Source organism: Pseudophryne corroboree, chromosome 1 (genome assembly GCF_028390025.1).
Source record: "Pseudophryne corroboree isolate aPseCor3 chromosome 1, aPseCor3.hap2, whole genome shotgun sequence".
NCBI lineage: Eukaryota > Metazoa > Chordata > Amphibia > Anura > Myobatrachidae > Pseudophryne > Pseudophryne corroboree.
Genome location: NC_086444.1, coordinates 631,111,123 through 631,133,056, shown reverse-complemented (window position 1 = coordinate 631,133,056; position 21,934 = coordinate 631,111,123). Strand labels below are relative to the sequence as shown.

The 21,934-nt window shown below is 46.9% G+C and overlaps 1 protein-coding gene across 2 annotated transcripts in view; it reads right to left on the bottom strand.

Annotated features, from left to right (window-relative positions):
• Positions 1-21,934, bottom strand: part of ARMC6 (armadillo repeat containing 6) — a 106,049-nt gene that overhangs the window by 57,044 nt on the left and 27,071 nt on the right. For both annotated transcript variants that reach the window (XM_063914542.1, XM_063914543.1), the window contains exon 2: positions 17,646-17,803. In XM_063914542.1, the coding sequence (XP_063770612.1) occupies positions 17,646-17,766 (121 nt within the window). In that variant the 5' untranslated portion in view covers positions 17,767-17,803. The remainder of the gene's footprint in view (positions 1-17,645; positions 17,804-21,934) is intronic.

Sequence of the window (21,934 nt, the reverse complement as noted above, 5' to 3'; positions counted from 1 at the left end):
CAGCAGATCCCACTGAAAAGTTCATGCGTGGAATCTGCCGAATGGAATCGCTTCGTAAGAAGCCACCATCTTTCCCAGGACTCTTGTGCATTGATGCAAGACACTTTTCCTGGTTTTAGGAGGTTCCTGACAAGTTCGGATAACTCCCTGGCTTTCTCCTCCGGAAGAAACACCTTTTTCTGAACCGTGTCCAGAATCATTCCCAGGAACAGCAGACGTGTCGTCGGGTTCAATTGAGATTTTGGAAAATTCAGAATCCACCCGTGCTGTTGCAGCACTACTTGGGTTAGTGCTACTACGTCTTCCAGCTGTTCTCTGGACCTTGCCCTTATCAGGAGATCGTCCAAGTAAGGGATAATTAATACGCCTTTTCTTCGCAGAAGAAACATCATCTCGGCCATTACCTTGGTAAAGACCCGAGGTGCCGTGGACAATCCAAACGGCAGCGTCTGAAACTGATAATGACAGTTTTGCACCACGAACCTGAGGTACCCTTGGTGTGAAGGGCAAATTGGGACATGCAGGTAAGCATCCTTGATGTCCAGGGACACCATAAAGTCCCCTTCTTCCAGATTCGCTATCACTGCTCTGAGTGACTCCATCTTGAACTTGAATTTTTGTATGTACAGGTTCAAAGATTTCAGATTTAGAATAGGTCTTACCGAGCCGTCCGGCTTCGGTACCACAAATAGCGTGGAGTAATACCCCTTTCCCTGTTGTAGGAGGGGTACCTTGACTATCACCTGCTGAGAAAACAGCTTGTGAATGGCTTCCAATACCGTCGCCCTGTCTGAGGGAGACGTTGGCAAAGCAGACTTTAGGAACCGGCGAGGGGGAGACTTCTCGAATTCCAACCTGTAACCCTGAGATACTACCTGCAGGATCCAGGGGTCCACCTGTGAGCAAGCCCACTGCGCGCTGAAATTCTTGAGTCGACCCCCCACCGCTCCTGAGTCCGCTTGTAAAGCCCCAGCGTCATGCTGAGGGCTTTGCAGAACCCGGGGAGGGCTTCTGTTCCTGGGAAGGAGCTGCTTGCTGCCCTCTCTTACCCTTTCCTCTGCCTCGGGGCAGATATGACTGTCCTTTTGCCCGCTTGTTCTTATAGGACCGAAAGGACTGCGGCTGAAAAGACGGTGTCTTTTTCTGTTGGGAGGGGGTCTGAGGTAAAAAGGTGGATTTCCCGGCAGTTCCGTGGCCACCAGATCCGATAGACCCACGCCAAATAATTCCTCCCCTTTATACGGCAATACTTCCATATGCCGTTTGGAATCCGCATCACCTGACCACTGTCGCGTCCATAAACTTCTTCTGGCAGATATGGACATCGCACTTACTCTCGATGCCAGAGTGCAAATATCCCTCTGAGCATCTCGCATATAAAGAAAAGCATCCTTTAATTGCTCTAAAGTCAATAAAATACTGTCCCTATCCAGGGTATCAATATTTTCAGTCAGGGAATCCGACCAGACCACCCCAGCACTGCACATCCAGGCTGAGGCGATGGCTGGTCGCAGTATAACACCAGTATGTGTGTATATACTTTTTAGGGTAGTTTCCAGCCTCCTATCAGCTGGATCCTTGAGGGCGGCCGTATCAGGAGACGGTAACGCCACTTGTTTTGATAAGCGTGTGAGCGCCTTATCCACCCTAGGGGGTGTTTCCCAGCGCGCCCTAACCTCTGGCGGGAAAGGGTATAATGCCAATAACTTTTTTGAAATTAGCACTTTTCTATCTGGGTTAACCCACGCTTCATCACATACATCATTCAATTCCTCTGATTCAGGTTAAAAATAAGAATTTACTTACCGATAATTCTATTTCTCGGAGTCCGTAGTGGATGCTGGGGTTCCTGAAAGGACCATGGGGAATAGCGGCTCCGCAGGAGACAGGGCACAAAAAGTAAAGCTTTTCCAGATCAGGTGGTGTGCACTGGCTCCTCCCCCTATGACCCTCCTCCAGACTCCAGTTAGGTACTGTGCCCGGACGAGCGTACACAATAAGGGAGGATTTTGAATCCCGGGTAAGACTCATACCAGCCACACCAATCACACCGTACAACTTGTGATCTAAACCCAGTTAACAGTATGATAACAAAAGGAGCCTCTGAAAGACGGCTTCCTACAACAATAACCCGATTTTTGTAACAATAACTATGTACAAGTATTGCAGAATAATCCGCACTTGGGATGGGCGCCCAGCATCCACTACGGACTCCGAGAAATAGAATTATCGGTAAGTAAATTCTTATTTTCTCTATCGTCCTAGTGGATGCTGGGGTTCCTGAAAGGACCATGGGGATTATACCAAAGCTCCCAAACGGGCGGGAGAGTGCGGATGACTCTGCAGCACCGAATGAGAGAACTCCAGGTCCTCTTTTGCCAGGGTATCAAATTTGTAAAATTTTACAAACGTGTTCTCCCCCGACCACGTAGCTGCTCGGCAGAGTTGTAATGCCGAGACCCCTCGGGCAGCCGCCCAAGATGAGCCCACCTTCCTTGTGGAATGGGCATTTACATATTTTTTGCTGTGGCAAGCCTGCCACAGAATGTGCAAGCTGAATTGTACTACAAATCCAACGAGCAATAGTCTGCTTAGAAGCAGGAGCACCCAGCTTGTTGGGTGCATACAGGATAAACAGCAAGTCAGATTTCCTGACTCCAGCCGACCTGGAAACTATATTTTCAGGGCCCTGACAACATCCAGCAACTTGGAGTCCTCCAAGTCCCCAGTAGCCGCAGGCACCACAATAAGCTGGTTCAGGTGAAACGCTGACACCACCTTAGGGAGAAACTGGGGACGAGTCCACAGCTTTGCTCTGTCCGAATGGACAATCAGATATGGCTTTGTGAGATAAAGCCGCCAATTCTGACACTCGCCTGGCCGAGGCCAGGACCAACAGCATGGTCACTTTCCATGTGAGATATATCAAATCCACAGATTTGAGTTGTTTAAAACAATGTGATTTTAGGAATCCCAAACTACGTTGAGATCGCCCAGTGCCACTGGAGACATCAAAAGGGGGTTGTATATGCAGTACTCCCTTAACAACTTCTGGACTTCAGGAACTGAAGCCAATTTCTTTCTGGAAGAAAATCGACCGGTCGAAATTTGAACCTTAATGGACCCCAATTTGAGACCCATATACACTCCTGCTTGCAGGAAATGTAGGAATTAACCTAGTTGAAATTCTTCCGTGGAGCCTTCCTGGCCTCACACCATGGAACATATTTTCACCTAAGCGGTGATAATGTTGTGCGGTCACCTCCTTCCTGGCTCTGACCAGGGTAGGGATGACCTCTTCCGGAATGCCTTTTTCCCTTAGGATCCGGCGTTCACCCGCCCTGGCGTCAACGCAGCTGCGGTAAGTCATGGAACAGACATGATTCTTGCTGAATCAAGATCCTTTCTAGTATCTCTTGAAGTTCCGGGTACCAAGTTCTTCTTGGCCCAAACCGGAACCACGAGTATAGTTCTTACTCCTCTCCTTCCTATCATTCTCCATACACTGGGTATGAAAGGCAGAGGAGGGAACACATACACCGACTGGTACACCCACGGTGTTACCAGAGCGTCCCAGCTATTGCCTGAGGGTCTCTAGACCTGGCGCTTCATGTGGGACGCCATCATAACCACCTTTGGTCTTTCCCAACGGTTTACAAACATGTGGAAACTTCCAGATGAAGTTCCCACTTTTCCGGGTGGAATTCATTTATGCTGAGGAAATCTTCCTAGTTGTCCACTCCCGGAATGAACACTGCTGACAGTGTTATCACATGATCTTTCGCCCAGCGAAGAATCCTTGCTGTCATTGTCCTCCTGCTTCTTGTGCCGCCCCGTCTGTTTACGTGGGCGACTGCCATGATGATGTCCTACTGGATCAGCACCGGTTGACTTTGAAGCAGAGGTCTTCCTAGGCTCAGAGCATCGTAAATTGCCCTTAGCTCCAGTATATTCATGTGGAGAGAAATCTCCAGACTTGACCACACTTCCTTGGAAATTTCTTCCTTGTGTGACTGTTTCCCAGCCTCTCAGGCTGGCATCCGTGGCCACCAGAACACAGTCCTGAATGCTGAATGTGCTGCCCTCTAGAAGATGAGCACTCTGCAGCCCCCACAGAAGAGACACCCTTGTCCTTGGAGACAGGGTTATCCGCTGATGCATCTGAAGATGCGATCCGGACCATTCGTCCAGCAAATCCCCTGAAAAGTTTTTGCATGAGATCTACCGAATGGAATCGCTTCGTAAGAAGCCACCATTTTTCCCAGGACTCCTGTGCATTGATGCACTGATACTTGGCCTGGATTTAGGAGGTTTCTGACTAGGTCGGATAACTCCCTGGCTTTCCCCTCCAGGAGAAATACCTCTTTCTGGACTATGCCCAGAATCATTCCTAGGAACAGCAGACGTATCATCGGAAAACAGCTGCGATTTTTGGAATATTTAGAATCCACTCGTGCTGTCGTAGAACTACTTTAGATAGTTCTTTTCCGACCTCCAACTGTTCTCTGGAAACTTGTCCCTTTCAGGATATCGTCCAAGTAAGGGATAATTTAGATGCCTTTCTTCTTTTAAGAATCATCTTTTCGGCCATTACCTTGGTAAAGGCCCGGGGTGCCGTGGATAATTCAACGGCAGCGTCTGAAACTGATATTGACAGTTCTGTATCACGAACCAGAGGTACCCTTGTTGAGAAGGGCAAATTTGGACATGGAGGTAATCCTTGATGTCCAGGGACACCATATAGTCCCCTTTTTTCCGGTTCTCTATCACTGCTCTGAGTGACTCCATCTTGATTTGAACCTTTTTATGTAAGTGTTCAAAGATTTCAGATTTAGACTATGTCTCACCAAGCCGTCTGGCTTCAGTACCACAATATAGTGTGGAGGACTAATACCCTTTTCCTTGTTGTAGGAGGGGTACTTTGATTATCACCTGCTGGAAATACAGCTTGTGAATTTTTTCCCAATACTGCCTCCTTGTCGGAGGGAGCCGTTGGTAAAGCAGGCTTCAGGAACCTGCGAGGAAAAAATGTCTCGACTCTCCAATCTGTACCCCTGGGATAATACTTGTATGATCTAGGGGTCAACTTGCGAGTGATCCCACTGCGCGCTGAGACTCTTGAGACTACCCCCCCACTGGTGGAGGGCTTCTTTTCCTGGGAAGGGGCTGCCTGCTGCAGTCTACTTCCCTTTCCTCTATGTCTGGGCAGATATGACTGGCCTTTTGCCCGCTTGCCCACATGGGAACGGAAGGATTGAGGCTGAAAAGACAGTGTCTTTTTCTGCTGAGATGTAACTTGGGGTAAAAAGGTTGGATTTCCCAGCTGTGGCCGTGGCCCCCAGGTCCGACGGACCGACCCCAAATAACTCCTTCCCTTTATACGGCAATACTTCCATGTGCCGTATGGGATCTGTATCACCTGACCACTGTCGTGTCCATGACATCTTCTGGGAGATATGGACAACGCACTTATCTTGATGCCAGAGTGCAAATATCCCTCTGTGCATCTCGCATACATATATATAGAATGCATCCTATTAAATGCTCTATATCAATAAAATATTTTTAGTCAGGGAATTCGACCAAGCCAACCCAGCACTGCATCTCCAGGCTGATGGCGATCGCTGGTCGCAGTATAGCCACAGTCTGTGTGTATATACTTTTTAGGATATTTTTCCAGCTGCCTATCAGCTGGCTCCTTGAGGGCGGCCGTATTTGGAGACGGTAACGCCACTTGATAAGCGTGTGAGCGCCTTATCCACCCTAAGGGGTGTTTCCCAACGCGCCCTAACTTCTGGCGGGAAAGGGTATAACGCCAATATTTGCTATCGGGGTAAACCCACGCATCATCACACACTTCATTTTATTTTATCTGATTCAGGAAAAACTACAGGTAGTTTTTTCACTTCCACATAATACCCTTTTTTGTGGTACTTGTAGTATCAGAAATATGTAACATCTCCTTCATTGCCCTTAACGTGTGGCCTTAATGAGGAATACGTTTGTTTATTCACCGTCGACACTGGATTCAGTGTCCGTGTCTGTGTCTGTGTCGACCGACTGAGGTAAATGGGCGTTTTTTATAAAAAAACCCTGACGGTGTTTCTGAGACGCCTGGACCGTTACTAATTGTTTGTCGGCCGTCTCATGTCGTCAACCGACCTTGCAGCGTGTTGACATTCTCACGTAATTCCCTAAATAAGCCATCCATTCCGGTGTCGACTCCCTAGAGAGTGACATCACCATTACAGGCAATTTCTCCGCCTCCTCCAGCATCGTCCTCATACATGTCGACACACACGTACCGACACACAGCACACACACCTGGAATGCTCTGACAGAGGACAGGACCCCACTAGCCCTTTGGAGAGACAGAGGGAGAGTTTGCCAGCACACACCAAAAAACGCTATAATTACATAGGGACAACCTTATATAAGTGTTTCTCCCTAATAGCATCTTTATATATATATTTATATCGCCAATTTGTGCCCCCCCTCTCTGTTTAAACCCTGTTTCTGTAGTGCAGTGCAGGGGAGAGCCTGGGAGCCTTCTCTCCAGCCTTTCTGTGAGAGAAAAAATGGCGCTGTGTGCTGAGGAGATAGGCCCCGCCCCTTTTACGGCGGGCTCGTCTCCCGCTCTTTAGTGAAGTTTGGCAGGGGTTAAATATCTCCATATAGCCTCTGGGGGCTATATGTGAGGTATTTTTAGCCAGTATATAGGTTTACATTTGCCTCCCAGGGCGCCCCCCCCCCAGCGCCCTGCACCCTCAGTGACAGCGTGTGAAGTGTGCTGAGAGGAAAATGGCGCACAGCTGCAGTGCTGTGCGCTACCTTTAGAAGACTGTCAGAGTCTTCAGCCGCCGATTCTGGACCTCTTCTAACTTCAGCATCTGCAAGGGGGCCGGCGGCGCGGCTCCGGTGACCATCCAGGCTGTACCTGTGATCGTCCCTCTGGAGCTAATGTCCAGTAGCCAAGAAGCCAATCCATCCTGCACGCAGGTGAGTTCACTTCTTCTCCCCTCAGTCCCTCGTTGCAGTGATCCTGTTGCCAGCAGGACTCACTGTAAAATAAAAAACCTAAGCTAAACTTTCTCTAAGCAGCTCTTTAGGAGAGCCACCTAGATTGCACCCTTCTCGGCCGGGCACAAAAATCTAACTGGAGTCTGGAGGAGGGTCATAGGGGGAGGAGCCAGTGCACACCACCTGATCTGGAAAAGCTTTACTTTTTGTGCCCTGTCTCCTGCGGAGCCGCTATTCCCCATGGTCCTTTCAGGAACCCCAGCATCCACTAGGACGATAGAGAAACTACAGGTAGTTTTTTCACACCCCACATAATACCCCTTTTTGTGGTACTTGCAGTATCAGAGATATGTAAAGCCTCCTTCATTGCCGTGATCATATAACGTGTGGCCCTACTGGAAAATACGTTTGTTTCTTCACCGTCGACACTAGATTCAGTGTCCGTGTCTGGGTCTGTGTCGACCGACTGAGGTAAAGGGCGTTTTACAGCCCCTGACGGTGTCTGAGACGCCTGGGCAGGTACTAACTGGTTTGCCGGCCGTCTCATGTCGTCAACTGATTTTTGTAATGTGCTGACATTATCACGTAATTCCATAAACAAAGCCATCCATTCCGGTGTCGACTCCCTGGGGGGTGACATCACCATTACCGGCAATTGCTCTGCCTCCACACCAACATCGTCCTCATACATGTCGACACACACGTACCGACACACAGCAGACACACAGGGAATGCTCTATTGAAGACAGGACCCCACTAGCCCTTTGGGGAGACAGAGGGAGAGTTTGCCAGCACACACCCAAGCGCTATAATATATATGGGAACAACCCTATATAAGTGTTGTATCCTTATAGCAGCTTAAATATAGTAATATCGCCAAAAAAAGTGCCCCCCCTCTCTGTTTTACCCTGTTTCTGTAGTGCAGTGCAGGGGAGAGTCCTGGGAGCCTTCCTCACAGCGGAGCTGAGCAGGAAAATGGCGCTGTGTGCTGAGGAGAATAAGCCCCGCCCCCTATTTCGGCGGGCTCTTCTCCCGGAGTTTGTGAGATCTGGCAGGGGTTAAATACATCCATATAGCCTCAAGGGCTATATGTGATGTATTTTTAGCCATAAGAAAGGTATTATACATTGCTGCCCAGGGCGCCCCCCCCAGCGCCCTGCACCCTCAGTGACCGCTGTGTGAAGTGTGCTGACAACAATGGCGCACAGCTGCAGTGCTGTGCGCTACCTCATGAAGACTGAAAAGTCTTCTGCCGCCTGTTTCTGGACCTCTTCAATCTTCGGCATCTGCAAGGGGGGTCGGCGGCGCGGCTCCGGGACCGGACTCCATGGCTGGGCCTGTGTTCGATCCCTCTGGAGCTAATGGTGTCCAGTAGCCTAAGAAGCCAATCCATCCTGCACGCAGGTGAGTTCACTTCTCTCCCCTAAGTCCCTCGATGCAGTGAGCCTGTTGCCAGCAGGACTCACTGAAAATAAAAAACCTAAAAACTTTTTCTAAGCAGCTCTTTAGGAGAGCCACCTAGATTGCGCCCTGCTCGGACGGGCACAAAAACCTAACTGGGGCTTGGAGGAGGGTCATAGGGGGAGGAGCCAGTGCACACCACCTGATCCTAAAGCTTTATTTTTGTGCCCTGTCTCCTGCGGAGCCGCTAATCCCCATGGTCCTGACGGAGTCCCAGCATCCACTAGGACGTCAGAGAAATAAACTTTAACAGTAATAGCTAGTTCATTAGATGTTACACTCACTACAATTTTTTAAAGCTTTTGTACACACTGCAGCAGAATTATGCAGTAGGGTCATGGTTTCCACATACACAGTAATGCATCTACCTTCATGTAGATGTCATCGCGGTGGGTTAGAGTATTGAGAACACTGAAAATGCCCGATGGTTTTATTACAAACCACAAAGTGTCGGCTGTCTCTACCAGAAGGGCCGTGGAGTCTGTAGAAATGGACCAACTCCAGCATAAAAACATATACAGGTTGAGTATCCCTTATCCAAAATGCTTGGGACCAGAGGTATTTTGGATATGGGATTTTTCCGTATTTTGGAATAATTGCATACCATAATGAGATATCATGGTGATGGGACCCAAGTCTAAGCACAGAATGCATCTATGTTTCATATACACCTTATACATACAGCCTGAAGGTCATTTTAGCCAAATATTTTTTATAACTTTGTGCATTAAACAAAGTGTGTCTACATTCACACAATTCATTTATGTTTCACATACACCTTATACACACAGCCTGAAGGTCATTTAATACAATATTTTTAATAACTTTGTGTATTAAACAAAGTTTGTATACATTGAGCCATTAAAAAACAAAGGTTTCACTATCTCACTCTCACTCAAAAAAGTCCGTATTTCGGAATATTCCGTATTTCGGAATATTTGGATATGGGATACTCAACCTGTATAAATATCGAGGATCACATTAACACATGTACAGGCGTGTTGGCAGCGGTACAGTGGATTGGCTAAGTAGTAATGACAGAGCTCATTTAGAGTTGGTGCAAACTGCACTTTTTGTAGCTCTGCAACCAAGGGGTGCAAATGCATTTTTTTGTCTTAGAATAATTAGGAGGATTTTACTGAGGAGATTTTAAGGTAACTTATGTTTCTGCTAAAAAACAAAATAAAAAAAATAAGATTATAAACCTACCGGTAAATCTTTTTCTCCTAGTCCGTAGAGGATGCTGGGGACTCCGTAAGGACCATGAGGTATAGACAGGCTCCGCAGGAGACATGGGCACTCTAAAGACTTTAGATGGGTGTGAACTGGGTCCTCCCTCTATGCCCCTCCTCCAGACCTCAGTTATAGAACTGTGCCCAGAGGAGACGGACAGTACGAGGAAAGGATTTTTGTTAATCTAAGGGCGAGATACATACCAGCCCACACCATACACACCGTACAACATGGTATATACTAAACCAGTTAACAGTATGAACAAAACAGCATCAGCAAGAGACTGATCTCAACAGTAACATAATCCTTATGTAAGCAACAACTATATACAAGCCTTGTAGAATTTGTCCGCACTGGGACGGGCGCCCAGCATCCTCTACGGACTAGGAGAAAAAGATTTACCGGTAGGTTTAAAATCTTATTTTCTCTTACGTCCTAGAGGATGCTGGGGACTCCGTAAGGACCATGGGGTTTATACCAAAGCTCCAGACCGGGCGGGAGAGTGCAGATGACTCTGCAGCGCCTATTGAGCAAACATGAGGTCCTCATCAGCCAGGGTATCAAACTTGTAGAATTTTGCAAAAGTGTTTGAAACCGACCAAGTAGCTGCTCGGCAAAGCTGTAATGCCGAGACGCCTCGGGCAGCCGTCCAAGAAGAGCCCACCTTCATAGTGAAATGGGCCTTTACCGAATTTGGTAACGGCAATCCAGCCGTAGAATGAGCCTGCTGAATCGTGTTACAGATCCAGCGAGCAATAGTCTGCTTAGAAGCAGGAGCGCCAACCTTGTTGGCTGCATACAGGACAAACAGTGCCTCTATTATCCTAACCCGACCTGTCCTGGCTACATAAATTTTTAAGGCCCTGACTACATCAAGTGACTTGGAATCCTCCACGTCACCCGTAGCCACAGGCACCACAATAGGTTGGTTCATATGAAACAACGAAACCACTTTAGGCAGAAACTGAGGACGAGTCCTCAACTCTGCTCGATCCACATGGAAAATCAGATCGGGGCTCTTCTGAGACAAAGCCGCCAATTCGGACACCCGCCTCGCAGAAGCCAAGGCTAACAACATGACCACTTTCCAAGTGAGAAATTTGAATTCAACTGTTTGAACAGGTGAGATTTCAGGAAACTTAACACCACGTTAAGGTCCCACGGTGCCACTGGGGGCACAAAAGGAGGTTGGATGGGCAGCACTCCCTTTACAAAAGTCTGGACTTCTGGGAGAGAAGCCAATTCCTTCTGAAAGAATATAGAGAAGGCCGAAATCTGCACCTTAATGGAGCCTAACTTTAGGCCCATTATCCACCCCTTTCTGTAGAAAATGGAGAAAACGACCCAGCTGAAAATCTTCCGTAGGAGCATTCTTGGCTTCTCACTAAGATACATATTTCCTCCAGATACGGTGATAGTGCTTCGCCGTTACCTCCTTCCTAGCTTTGAGTAGAGTAGGGATGACTTCCCCCGGAATACCTTTCCTAGCTAGGATTTGGTGTTCAACCGCCATGCCGTCAAACATAACCGCAGTAAGTCTTGGAACACACAGGGCCCCTGTTGCAACAGGTCCTCCCTGGGAGGAAGAGGCCACGGATCTTCTGTGAGCATTTCCTGAAGATCTGAATACCAGGCCCTTCGAGGCCAATCTGGGACAATGAGTATTGTCTGCACTCTTGTTCGTCTTATTATTCTCAATATTTTTGAGATAAGTGGAAGCAAGGGAACACATAGACTGACTGAAACACCCACGGTGTCACCAGGGCGTCCACCGCCACTGCCTGAGGGTCCCTCGACCTGGAACAATACGTCCGAAGCTTTCTGTTGAGGCGTGACGCCATCATGTCTATTTGAGGAAGTCCCCAACGACTTGTTACCTCTGCAAAGACCTCTTGATGAAGTCCCCACTCTCCTGGATGGAGATCGTGCCTGCTGAGGAAGTCTGCCTCCCAGTTGTCTACTCCCGGAATGAAGACCGCACGACACAGCACTTACATGATTTTCCGCCCAGCGAAGAATCCTGGTGGCTTCTGCCATTGCTGCTCTGCTCCTTGTCCCGCCCTGGCGGATTACATGCGCGACGGCAGTGACGTTGTCTGACTGGATCAGAACGGGTAGGTTGCGAAGAAGATTCTCTGCCTGTTGCAGGCCGTTGTATATGGCCCTTAATTCCAGCACATTGATGTGTAGACAAGCCTCCTGGCTTGACCATACTCCCTGAAAATCTTTTCCTTGTGCGACTGCTCCCCATCCTCGGAGGCTCGCGTCCGTGGTCACAAGAACCCAATCTTGAATGCCGAACCTGCGACCCTCTAGAAGGTGAGCACTCTGGAGCCACCACAGGAGAGAGACCCTGGCCTTGGGGGGACAGGCTTATCCTCCGATGCATCTGTAGATGGGACCCTGACCACTTGTCCAGAAGGTCCCACTGAAAAGTTCTTGCATGGAACCTGCCGAACGGAATGGCCTCGTAGGCCGCCACCATCTTTCCCAATACTCGAGTGCATTGATGAACTGACACTCTTTTTGGTTTCAGCAGATCCTTGACCATGTTCTGCAGTTCCTGGGCTTTTTCCATTGGGAGAAAAACCCTCTTTTTTTCTGTGTCCAGAATCATGCCCAAAAATGACAGCCGAGTTGTCAGAACCAACTGCGACTTTGGTAGATTTAGAAACCAGCCGTGTTGTTGTAGTACTCTCAGGGAGAGAGACACTCTTTTTAGTAACTGATCTCTTGATCTTGCCTTTATCAGGAGATCGTCCAAGTATGGGATAATTGTGACCCCGCTTGCGCAGGAGCACCATAATTCCCGCCATTACCTTGGTGAAAATTCTCGGGGCCGTGGAAAGCCCAAACGGCAACGTCTGAAACTGGTAATGACAATCCTGTACAGCGAATCTCAGGTACGCCTGATGAGGATATATGGGGACATGAAGGTATGCATCCTTTATGTCTAGTGACACCATAAAATCCCCCCCTTCCCTTCCAGGCTGGAGATCACTGCCCGGAGAGATTCCATCTTGAATTTGAACCTCTTCAAATATAGGTTTAGGGATTTTAGATTCAGAATTGGTCTGACCGAGCCATCCGGCTTCGGGACCACAAATAGGGTTGAATAAAACCCTTTTCCCTGTTGCACTAGAGGAACCCTGATAATCACTTGCTGTTGACACAGCTTTTGTATGGCAGCTGAAACTATTTCCCTCTCTGAGGGAGAAGCTGGCAAGGCCGATTTGAAAAAATCGGTGTGGAGGCACATCTTCGAACTCCAGCTTGTAGCCTTGGGATACAATTTTCGACCACCCAAGGATCCAAATCCGACTGAACCCAGACATGGCTGAAGAGTTGAAGACGTGCCCCCACTGGTGCGGACTCCCGCAGCGGAGCCCCAGCGTCATGCGGTGGATTTTGTAGAGGCCGGGGAGGATTTTTGTTCCTGGGAACTAGCCGTAGCTGGTGTTCTTTTCCCTCTACCTCTGGCGAGGAAGGAAGAGCCACGCCCCTTTCTGAACTTATGAGACCGAAAGGATTGCATCTGGTATGGAGGGGTTTTCTTCTGCTGTGGGGGAACGTAAGGCAAAAAAGAAGACTTACCCGCGGAAACCAGGTCCGCGAGGTCCTCCCCAAATAAAACTTCACCGTTGTAAGGCAAAGCCTCCATATGTCTCTGAGTCAGCATCACCTGTCCATTGACGGGTCCACAGGGACCTTCTAGCAGAAACTGCCATGGCATTGGCTCTTGAACCCAAAAGCCCAATATCTCTCGCAGCCTCTCTCATATATAACGCTGCGTCCTTGATGTGACCTAAGGTCAACAAAATACTATCTTTATCTAGGGTGTCAATGTCAGATGACAAGTTCTGTCCAAGCTGCAATTGTGTTACCCACCCATGCCGACGCTACTGCAGGTCTGAGCAGGGCTCCCGTAGTCGCATAAATTGGTTTTTAAGGTTGTTTCCTGCCTGCGATCCGCAGGATCCTTTAGGGCCGCCGTGTCCGGGGACGGTAGTGCCACTATTTTGGACAAGCGCGTCAAGGCCTTGTCCACCGTGGGCGAGGATTCCCACCGTACCCTGTCCTTTGAGGGAAAGGATACGCCATAATAATTCTCTTGGGAACCTGCAGTCTCTTGTCGGGAGTTTCCCAAGCCTTTTCAAATAAAGCGTTCAGCTCATGAGATGGGGGAAACGTTACCTCAGGTTTCTTTTCCTTAAACATGCAGACCCTCGTGTCAGGGACAGAGGGGTCCTCTGTGATATGCAAAACATATTTTATTGCAATAATCATATATTGAATACTCTTGGCCACTCTTGGGTGCAACCTTGCATCATCATAGTCGACACTGGAGTCGGTATCAGTGTCTGTTATTTGGTAAAAGGGACGTTTATGGGACCCTGAAGGGTCTTGTGACACAGTAACAGCCATGGATTGCCTCCCTGCTTTTTCCTTGGACTCTGCTTTGTCCAATCTCTTATGTAATAAAGCCACATTAGCATTTAAAACATTCCACATGTCCAACCAATCAGTGTGCTGACGGAGACACTACCACCATCTGCTCTGCTTCCTCCCTAGACGAGCCTTCCGCTTCAGACATGTCGACACACACGTACGGACAATCCCACACACACTGGGGTATATGAATATGGGGACAGTCCCACAATAAGGCCCTTTGGAGAGATAGAGAGTGAGTGTATGACTGCACACACCCAGCGCCACTAGATACTGAAACAAAGTCCCAGCCTGTACAGCGCTTTATATATAGAATTAGCACCAAATAAATGTGCCCCCCCCCCCTCGTTTTTGCCCCCCGTTACTTGTTCAGCAGGGGAGAGTCCGGGAGCAGCTTCTCTGCAGCATGCTGTGGAGAAAATAGCGCTGGTTAGTGCTGGAAGATCAAGCTCCGCCCCCTCGACGGCGGGCTTCGGTCCCGCTATTTTTATTATACCGGCAGGGGATTTATTATATACTGCCTCCGCAGTATCTATATACGTGTGCCAGTCTTATGTGAGGTAAAAATTGCTGCCCAGGGCGCTCCCCCTGCGCCCTTGCTGTACCTGTGTGTGATGTGGGAGCAATGGCGCGCAGCGTGACCGCTGCGCGGTACCTCATGAAGATCTGAAGTCTTCTGCCGCCTTTGAAGTCTTCTTGCTTCCTATACTTACCCGGCTTCAATCTTCCGGCTCTGAGGAGGACGGCGGCGCGGCTCTGGAACGAAAAGCAAGGACGACACCTGTGTTCCGACCCTCTGGAGCTAATGGTGTCCACTAGCCTAAGAAGCAGAGCCTATCAGTGAAGTAGGTCTGCTTCTCTCCCCTCAGTCCCACGAAGCAGGGAGCCTGTTGCCAATAGTGCTCCCTGAAAATAAAAAACCTAACAAAAGTATTTTCAGAGAAACTCAGTAGAGCTCCCCTGTAGTGCATCCAGTCTCCTCTGGGCACAGGATGTAACTGAGGTCTGGAGGAGGGGCATAGAGAGAGGAGCCAGTTCACACCCATCTAAAGTCAGAGTGCCCATGTCTCCTGCGGAGCCCGTCTATACCCCATGGTCCTTACGGAGTCCCCAGCATCCCCTGGGACGTAAGAGAAAAAAAGTTTTTAATTTGTATTAAATGCAGTAAATTGCATATTTACTTTCATTGGAATTGACCAAAGTTTTTTTTCATTCAGAAACTTTAAAGTTCAATCTAAAGGCCCATACACACTGGAAGATTTTTTCCAGCGTTCTCGACTGTTTTGAATGATCGTTCAAATTGTCTAGTGTGTACACAGTGAACGATGAACAATGCGCACACCAGCGCTCATTTGAAGTGGGACGTCAGTCGTCCATACTTGCAGCTTAACCCCTCAATCCCAGCAAAGCCAAATGCCTGTTATTCAGATTGTTTTTAAAATCGCTCCGTGTGTACACTCAATATCGTTTGTCAGGGAGTACAAGGGAAAATCTCTCATCTTCCAGATTGTTCATCTTTCACATATTTCAAGTGTTCTAGTGTGTTCGGACCTTATTAGTAATCTGATGATTTCTGGTGATGACAATGCCTGGTGCTACCAATTTATGTCCGTAAATTTGTTACTTACAATATACATTTGCTATTTATGAGGGTTCAGACAGAAGTAAAATAGAGGAGATGGAGTTGAAGGTTTGTTGTACCAACTCTGCAGCCCTGTCTACCAGTACAGTCAGTATTATGTTAGGAGCCCATGTTAAAGCTGCAGTAGCTGGTAACTGTATCTTTATCACAATCTCGAACCCTCTAAAAGCAAGGGACACTCCCCTCATAGTGACACCAGTGTTACCCGACTAGCTATAGTGCAGGTGACCTTTTTATATCAAGTAAAATTCATTTATGGTATTTTCTAGAAATACAATTATTTAAAACAAACAAGAAAAACACAACAATAAAGTTGATGGAGATTTTAAAGATAGTTGAGGAGAACATAAATACTTCTGAGTTCAACTAGATTTTGGAACTGGGTGGATTGCCCAGGTTTATACAATTTTTAACAATGAATATGATCTAATAGTTGAATATAACCATTGGCAGTGATACTAACTAGTATAGACAGGAAGAGTTTGTTTTTAGGTCACTAGAATTAGATGCCAAAAAGCGATTTTATTTAAAGACTACGGTTTTGATTGTTACGTAAACATCCCAGAAAACTCAACTGGGGTTTTTGGTACAACGAAAAAAATAAATAAATTATATCTATATCTATATATAAGGGTACAACCACATCATGAGGCTCCAGCTGGGGCTATGTTGTAGATGAGACCAGCACTCCAAGTATGATCAAACGTTTTTATGCCATTTTATAACACATCACAAACGGGTTCTCTGTGCAAATTCAGCAATTTGTAAACATGACTTTTGTAATATCAAGTATCTCACACGTCCTGTGTATACTGGGGATATGCATCCTACCCAGCCGAATCTCCCAACAGCCGTTTCGGCTACCGCCGTCGTCAGGGGAGCTGTTACCATCAGTCAGCTAATCTTGCCACATTTATATCCCACAAACCATTAAAAACCGTGCTCACCTGTCCCCTCTTTCTTAATCATCCCCGCCAGCTGGTGTTGAAAGGCGCGCTCGGCCAGCCGCACGGACACCGCGGCGCCCAGCTATGACGTCATCCGGCTCGGTCCCATGCTTCTGACGGGCCACTCCCAGCGTTTCCTCCGTCGCCTAGGTAACGGGGATACCACCTCCCCGCGTCACATGATCGTGACGCGAGTCCAGCAACTCCCGCCCTGTCATCGAACAGAAGTAAGCTGATTGGTCCACTCCCGCATGGGATCCGCCTGCCTGTCATGACGTATTTCACTGGTCTCCTCGTCTCCCAGCAACCGGGCCGCATCGCCTCCCCACACCTGCAACAGGAAATCAAAAGAATATAGTGTATCTACATATAAAAGACCTAATTTACCATTAAATCGTGCATCCCCAAAGAGACTGTATATCTATAGCGTACAGAGGGTATTTGTAAATGATACAATCATATTATTCATTATAGTCAGAATTGTATAACACCCTGTATTCCAAGCATGTGTGTGACTGAGCACCGATCCACCAGCACTCTTATTAAATAACCAATACTCAATCTATACAACCTGTTATGCCGATCTTATCCTCAATCACACACACTGCCCAGTACTACAGTCCGCCCGACAGCCATTTCAACGCACAATGGTTTTCATCAGGGGCAGATGAAAACCATTGTGCGTTGAAATGGCTGTCGGGCGGGCTGTAGTACCGGGTTATATCCAGATGGCTTGTCAGAAATAAAACCCTTTTTCTTTCATCTACTAAACGTGAGTGCTGGTCAATTTCTTTTTTCTCTTTTGGAAGAAGCGAGTGTTTATATTAATTGCCAGGACCCTGCACCAGAACCTAATGCTATGGACACAGAGTGCTGTCATTGTGGGTTGGTACCTTGAGATTCAAACTGTTGAATGGCTTCATTTAAAGCTTCTTCTGGATTCAGATCAAACTCTGAAATATTTTCTTGTACAACAGCATCAAATGTCTCTTGTGTTATCCACTTGCATGCCATTTCAGCAAACTGAAGATTCAGTCTTATCTGAAAGAGACTACAGAAAACTACAAAGTCAAAATAGTATATTTGTTTCAAGGAATTTGCCTTTAACAAACAACATTTTTGGACAAGTAAAGATTTTGTTTAATCAGAGATTTTAAGAAAAGGGAAGGGGGGGGGGGTGTCTTTTACTCTATGAGACTTAGGGGCCGGTTCAATTGTTTTTTCCATAGCCACCACTAGATGGCTCATGATGACAGCAATTCAATTATTCTGCCATTTGGATGCCCAGCAGCCATGGAGGACACATTTTTTCTCACAGCCTCCTGAGGTTTGCGTGTACAAACGGCAGTTTGGGTGTCTAAAAAGTCCTGTTTAGACAGCATTTTTAGACGCCCAAAACAATTGATTTGGCCCTTTAATGGGGATGATTAATTTGTTTTTGCTCCGCCTGCTGGGCTTCTTAAGTAATGGACGTCTATCGGAGCTATTCAATTGTTGCTCCAATCAGACGCCCATTGCCAAAGCGGCTAAACCCATCTGAAACGCCTAAAACTACGGACTTTTTAACACATTTTTCCTTGTACCTTGCAGGCTGCGAGAAAAAAATGTGACTGCCATGCCTAATGGGCATCTATCGGAGCAACAACTTAAATAGCTCTTATAGATGCCCATTCCTTCAGACGGCCAGCAGATAATGCGAGACACAATTGAATCAGCCCCAATCCTTCTTATTTTACCATTCTAGACGCCTCTTTATAAGAAAATAGTATCTTAGGACCATTATTATGTGGAATATGAGCGCTACACATAAAACTTCCTTCAGCCTAGATGAAAAAAAAATAGTAAATTACAACAATGCAATCGCCCCTTTTTATCATATAAAATAGTTTGGAACGTAAAATCATGTAAGAAACCAGACTTGTTATGAAATAAATGTCCCCGAGTAGTCAGTGCTGCATGCAAAGATTTGGAGCAGTGGGCAGGATAGCCTCACATAAAATGATTATCCTCTTTAGGGGGTTTATTTACTACAGAAGACAAGTGGTGGTGTTGCCCATGACAACCCGATTCTGACTATCATTTTCCACAATACAATAAAGTAATGATAGCTAGACTCCGATTGGTTGTTATGGGCAACATTGGCACTTGTCTGTTTAAGAAGCTTTAATAAATGCACTCCTAGTATTCTTTACTTGTTGTACTCACTACTAATCCCAGTATGGTGTAACTTAAGTATTTTCATTTATATGGCACAAACAGATTAATGTAGCAAATAGGGTATCCATGGGCACATATCTTTTAGCATTGAATGCTGACTAAAAATGCGTGTTCAATCAGAGAACGGACCTTATCCACATAGCATAGCTCCAAAAACCAACCATTATGGACAAACCAATAAAAACCCATGTTCGCGAAAGAAAAGCATTTGAAGAGCTGGATGGAAAGAAGTTGAAATTTCCAATGATTAGAAGTATAATAGATGGAGAGCTACTCAAGTCACTAGTGTAGAAAAATAATCCAATATTTTTAGCCTGGGTACAGAAAACGAACCTTCCGTTTTTGGAGCAAAATAATCATCTTCAACTTACAAATACTTAACTTATATGAATTCAAAAGCTTCCTTGAACTTCAAATAGCCAATTTTATTCTTCCTTTTATGCCCTCTCAAGATATTCCTACAACTAGCATGTCCAGACATGGCCAAATGTACATCCTCTTTACCTAGACAATTCTCTTCTTCGTGTTGGTCAATATCCCCTGGACAGATTGATTTCCAAGCTTTCCAAACACCAACAAACACTGCAAATAACTTTCTGGCTGCCATAAGAGGTCTCACCTCCTCAGTATGGAAAATCTAATTTTGAGTATATTCAAACAACCCTACTGCTAACTGCCACAGACGGACAGAATCAATTAGCAAAGACTGCCCCACACGTGGATCTCCGATGGTGGACTGAAAATTGCAGCTTTATGAACTGAGGAAAAGTCAGCAAGAACTGCAAAATCGGAGGATCTTGCATGGGGAAAACCCATCGACTCTGCAGTTTATGGGGTTTTTGCTGGCATTTAGTCGCAGGGTAAGCCATGCAGATAATTGAAGATGCCCGTAATTCTTTTCAACTTTTGAGCCCATTATGGCTGAAATATGGTCTAAAGCAGAGGTTCCCAAACTGTGTGCCGTGGCTCCCTGGGGTGCCTCGGGACACTTGCAGGGGTGCCCTGGGTTAGTGGTCCAGGACCAATTCAAATTATTCATGGCCAATATTATAGGCAAAACCATTGCTGGTGGCTGCCAGTCATAAAATATGTGGCCAAAGAGAGCAAATCTTGTCCCTCACCACACAACTGACCCTAAGGATGACATATAAACTCGATCTACCTAATGTAATATTTCTCTCTAAATTTCTCAATAAGAAATTTTTGGCCTAGGGGTGCCGTGATAAAATTCTGATATTCTAGGGTGCCGTGATTCAAAAAAGTTTGGAAACCCCTGGTCTAAAGCACAAATGGAGAAGCAGGCAAAAAAAAAAGTGTCACAAAACATGGGATCTCCAAAAAACAAACTTACAGGTTGGCTTCTGACAAACAATTATCCCTCGTATGTATGTGTGTGTCAATGTGATAGGAAAAAATAAGATTTTACTCACCGGTAAATCTGTTTCTCGTAGTCCGTAGTGGATGCTGGGAACTCCGAAAGGACCATGGGGAATAGCGGCTCCGCAGGAGACTGGGCACAACTAAAGAAAGCTTTTAGGTCACCTGGTGTGCACTGGCTCCTCCCACTATGACCCTCCTCCAAGCCTCAGTTAGGACACTGTGCCCGGACGAGCTGACATAATAAGGAAGGATTTTGAATCCCGGGTAAGACTCCTACCAGCCACACCAATCACACCGTATAACTCGTGATACTATACCCAGTTTAACAGTATGAAAACAACTGAGCCTCTCAACAGATGGCTCAACAATAACCCTTTAACAATAACTATGTACAAGTATTGCAGACAATCCGCACTTGGGATGGGCGCCCAGCATCCACTACGGACTACGAGAAATAGATTTACCGGTGAGTAAAATCTTATTTTCTCCGACGTCCTAGTGGATGCTGGGAACTCCGAAAGGACCATGGGGATTATACCAAAGCTCCCAAACGGGCGGGAGAGTGCGGATGACTCTGCAGCACCGAATGAGAGAACTCAAGGTCCTCCTCAGCCAGGGTATCAAATTTGTAGAATTTTGCAAACGTGTTTGCCCCTGACCAAGTAGCAGCTCGGCAAAGTTGTAAAGCCGAGACCCCTCGGGCAGCCGCCCAAGATGAGCCCACCTTCCTTGTGGAATGGACTTTTACTGATTTAGGATGCGGCAGTCCAGCCGCAGAATGCGCCAGCTGAATTGTGCTACAAATCCAGCGAGCAATAGTCTGCTTAGAAGCAGGAGCACCCAGTTTGTTGGGTGCATACAGGATAAATAGCGAGTCAGTTTTCCCGGCTCTAGCCGTCCTGGAAACATAAATTTTCAAGGCCCTGACTACGTCCAGTAACTTGGAATCCTCCAAGTCCCTAGTAGCCGCAGGCACCACAATAGGTTGGTTCAAGTGAAAAGCTGATACCACCTTAGGGAGAAACTGAGGACGAGTCCTCCATTCCGCCCTATCCATATGGAAAATCAGATAAGGGCTTTTACATGACAAAGCTGCCAATTCTGACACACGCCTGGCTGAAGCCAAGGCCAATAACATGACCACTTTCCACGTGAGATATTTTAGATCCACGGTTTTAAGTGGCTCAAACCAATGTGATTTTAAGAAACTCAACACCACGTTGAGATCCCAAGGTGCCACTGGAGGCACAAACGGGGGCTGAATATGCAGCACTCCTTTCACAAACGTCTGAACTTCAGGTAGTGAAGCTAGTTCTTTCTGGAAGAAAATCGACAGAGCCGAGATCTGTACCTTAATGGAGCCTAATTTCAGGCCCATAGCCACTCCTGCTTGCAGGAAATGCAGAAATCGACCTAGTTGAAATTCCTCAGTTGGGGCCTTTTCGGCCTCACACCAAGCAACATATTTCCGCCATATGCGGTGATAATGCTTTGCAGTTACATCTTTCCTGGCTTTAATCAGCGTAGGAATTACTTCCTCCGGAATGCCCTTTTCCTTCAGGATCCGGCGTTCAACCGCCATGCC